This window comes from Penaeus monodon, chromosome 23 (assembly GCF_015228065.2).
Source record: "Penaeus monodon isolate SGIC_2016 chromosome 23, NSTDA_Pmon_1, whole genome shotgun sequence".
Taxonomy (NCBI): domain Eukaryota; kingdom Metazoa; phylum Arthropoda; class Malacostraca; order Decapoda; family Penaeidae; genus Penaeus; species Penaeus monodon.
In genome coordinates, this window is record NC_051408.1 from 41106903 (window position 1) to 41110598 (window position 3696).

General features: G+C 38.1%; 1 protein-coding gene across 1 annotated transcript in view; it reads right to left on the minus strand.

Moving 5' to 3' along the window:
• LOC119588073 (zygotic DNA replication licensing factor mcm3-like) overlaps positions 1-3696 on the minus strand; it is a gene marked incomplete in the record, with an annotated part of 7302 nt that overhangs the window by 980 nt on the left and 2626 nt on the right. Inside the window, 9 exon segments of the mRNA XM_037936776.1 lie at positions 167-307; positions 437-587; positions 691-846; positions 1002-1349; positions 1480-1644; positions 2134-2270; positions 2390-2554; positions 2754-2920; positions 3090-3230. Of these exon segments, the coding sequence (XP_037792704.1) occupies positions 167-307; positions 437-587; positions 691-846; positions 1002-1349; positions 1480-1644; positions 2134-2270; positions 2390-2554; positions 2754-2920; positions 3090-3230 (1571 nt within the window).

Sequence of the window (3696 nt, forward strand, 5' to 3'; positions counted from 1 at the left end):
CATAACCTAAAATGAGTTTGGAGAGAGAGAAAGAGTATGAGCTAAACATACAAGTACTTTCTAAATGCATTTTCCATACTATATACAGTAAATACGACATTGTTTATAATCAATATATGCTTTTTACATAAAATAATGGTTCTCCTAAACAAACTGAACTACTGACCTTCTTGAAGTAGGCATAGGATACCATCTCAATTGCAGATTCTGCATCTTCTACTTCCACAACACGAGACAGTCTGGCCTTGGCATGAGCCGTTGACAGACGGATCAGAGTTTCCAAAGCTCGAGCAGTTACCGGTTGAGTCTGATGAGAGCATTAACAGAATATTACTTAAAACAAATACCAATTAAGACAAACTTATATCTCATGTGCATTATATTCTTGACATTCTCAAGAAAACCTGTGACACATTAACCAAATCAAGCAACTTACTCTTGCCATGTCTGTGTGTTCTGTGTCTTGGGAACGCAGACGAGAATACTCCTCTGCAATGACCTCAGATGCTTCTTTGCTCAGTGTTGGCTTGATGCTCTTGGCGATGTGAATGTACTTTCTCATGAACTTCATACTTACAATCTTGTCCCTTGAAGATATATCATTGTTAGAGCCTATTTTTAGCACAATGGTTATCTATTATGAGGCATTATGATCAAGATCTTTGAATTCACAAATAAAAAAAAACTTACTTTTTGGATCGCAGGCTGCCATGGAGGAGAGCATCATATTTTTCATAGATGGGTGTGTCAACTCCCTCATCCTCTGCTTCATCTGGATTCTGAGTTGACAGCATATCCACACCAAGACCCATGGGCAGAGCTTCACCATCCTGCTCATGTGCAGCTCTGTTGACCAAAATTTCCATAAATATAATAAAAGTAAAAGCAGGAAAATTACTCTATAACATCTGAAATTTTAAATTTCTATTCAAAATTCTATGAGTATGCATTTTCAATCCTGTTCTACGTACAAGATGTACAATTCACCTATGACAGCATACCTGTAACGATGCATGCGCACCACATGGTCAGAAATCTTGCGGTCACTCTCAGGGTCAGCGATATCCAGCATGATAAACAGACAATCAAAACGTGACAGGAGAGAGTCCTGCAACCCAATATTCTCCATGGGAGTCTTGTATTGATCATACCGACCATACACTGGGTTTGCAGCAGCAAGGACAGAGCACCTGGCATTCAGACGAGCATGAATACCAGCCTTTGAGATGGTAACTCTTCCCTGTTCCATGACTTCATGGATGGCTGTTCTGTCCATGTCACTCATCTTGTCAAACTCGTCAATACAGACAATACCCCTATCAGCCAAGACCATAGCACCAGCCTCCAATCTGTGAAAATTAGAATAGCACATATAAGCTTTAAGAATTTAGTGAAAACTACAGCAAAGACCAACTGGCCTTAGCAAAATGCATCTCATCTGAAAACCAATGAAACCACATAATAACAACATTACTTTACCTCCTTTCTCCAGTTTCATTATCAGTGGTGACAGCAGCAGTGAGACCTACACCTGAGGACCCACGACCGGTTGTTGTGATAGCACGAGGAGCAGTGTGCAGTACATATCGGAGGAGCTGGGACTTGGCCACTGAAGGGTCACCAATCAACAAAACGTTGATATCACTGTGGAATTGCAAACAAAAGTATAAACTGATTGTGTTTTCCAAACTTTTGTATTGATGTAGAAGTCTCCAAAAATGCATTTTCAAGTAATACTTTATAAACTATCTATGGTTAAATATAAAATATATTTATTGAAAGGCTGCTATACTTATTATCAAGCAAGAAATAAGTTTCACTTAAATAAAGACAAACAATTAAGTAAAAAATATTATTAAAATCAAGGGTCTTCAATGCTGGAGTTACCATACCACTTGGGATAATTTGCTATTTAGAGTAAATGGTAGTCTTATGTTTTGGAGGAAACTGAGTGGCATATAAGAAAATACTAGTAATGTCTTAATGTTAGTACAGTGAAGCTTTACAGTTACTTCCAATCTCTAGGTTTGATGGCAGCTGAATACCCCCAATCTCTTAAAAAGTTTACCATACTTTACTGAATCAAAGTGAAAAAAAATACAACAAATGTATATCAACTACAAAGGAACTTACCCCCTAAGCCTTGTACCATTTGGCAGCACCTTCTCCACACCTCCAAGCAACATGCAGAGGAGAGCCTTCTTAATGTACTCATGCCCATGGATACTGGGAGCAAGGGACTTCGAGAGCAACTCAAACACATCAAGTCCCTGGAAAAAATGAAGTACAGTTGAGTGGATGGTGTAATGGTGTTATTCAAAAAAGATTTGATCAATATCCTCTGAAACATGAAAGTTTTCCATATTAAACTCTAGCACATGTTATTTACCTTCTGCTTGGAGAATTTCTTGCACTTGTAGACATCATCTGTTGAAATGTGGGGAGACACTTCCTTGTTCATAAGGATAATATTGTTGGCAATGAGGATGGTACGGAATGTGCCACTAGTGAAACCTCCCTGCTTGTTGGGCAGACAGCGATAGATGCCAACAATCTGATATAAAAGGAAATGGAGAACTTATTATCCAAATACTAATTATGATTGAATCAATTGATACTTTCCTGAAGAGTAAAATTTTAGTGTTATCTTCCTAACCTCAAATAAAGCATATAAAGAAACCAAATGAAATGGAGGATAAAATCCCAGCATCATCTCACTAAACAAGCAAACATTCCAATGCTTATCTACCAACCTGAACCCTGTCTCCAGGTTTACACTTGTCAACCAGGTCATTGTCAAGAACAATGTCAACAGAGCGAGGCAGTTGACCGGCAGGAGACTTCTCAGGCATCTCCTGAATGGTTATGGTCTGATGGTCCTTATATACACATAACCCATACTCAGTTTCCAAAAGGTTTCCTGCAAATCATTAACAAAAATTAAGAAACCCATAGCAACTGAAATATGAATTATTAGTAATGATATAATATGACAAACTCGAAACCTAACACAATGGGACTAAATGAAGTTATAATGGCACCATAACATGAGAAACTTCAGATCCTCCAAACAAAATTGGCATCCTTACCATCATCATCCTTGGTAGGGTAGATGGCAGTGGATGGATAAGGGTCATAGGAAGTCATGTCTGTGTATCTCCGCTCCAGAGTTTTCTTGGTGGTTGGGCAATAGTGGACAGACCTTACTACCTTTGGCCTCACAAGGGAACCTGGTGGAAGCAAGATGATTGTGCACATTATGAGTGAATTAGACAAAGAGGAAAGTAAATAAAAAATAGTCTCCCTCTCTCATAAATAGATACAGACAAAAACGAACTTTGGTATTACTACGATTTGCACCTTTATGGACAGGAGACTCCCAATATCCATCTGGGACATAGAAAAATAAATAAATGCTAGGTAATCATTCCAAATAGAACTACATGAAGCAACAGAGTGGCGAACAACCTTCAGCAAAGGCCAATAAACCACAATCACATATATACAAGATAGACAAATTGCTTTGGAAGTTAATAAACTACTTTGCTGAGTATAAATAGTTGAGGTTTTGCATGTCTATTTGCCTCTGCAGAGTGTAAAGGCAAATAGACCTGGAATACATAAAGCAGTGAATGTTGATACAACCAGCATGCTGATTCTTTCCATAAAGTAGTATTAAAAACAGTTGAAATGACA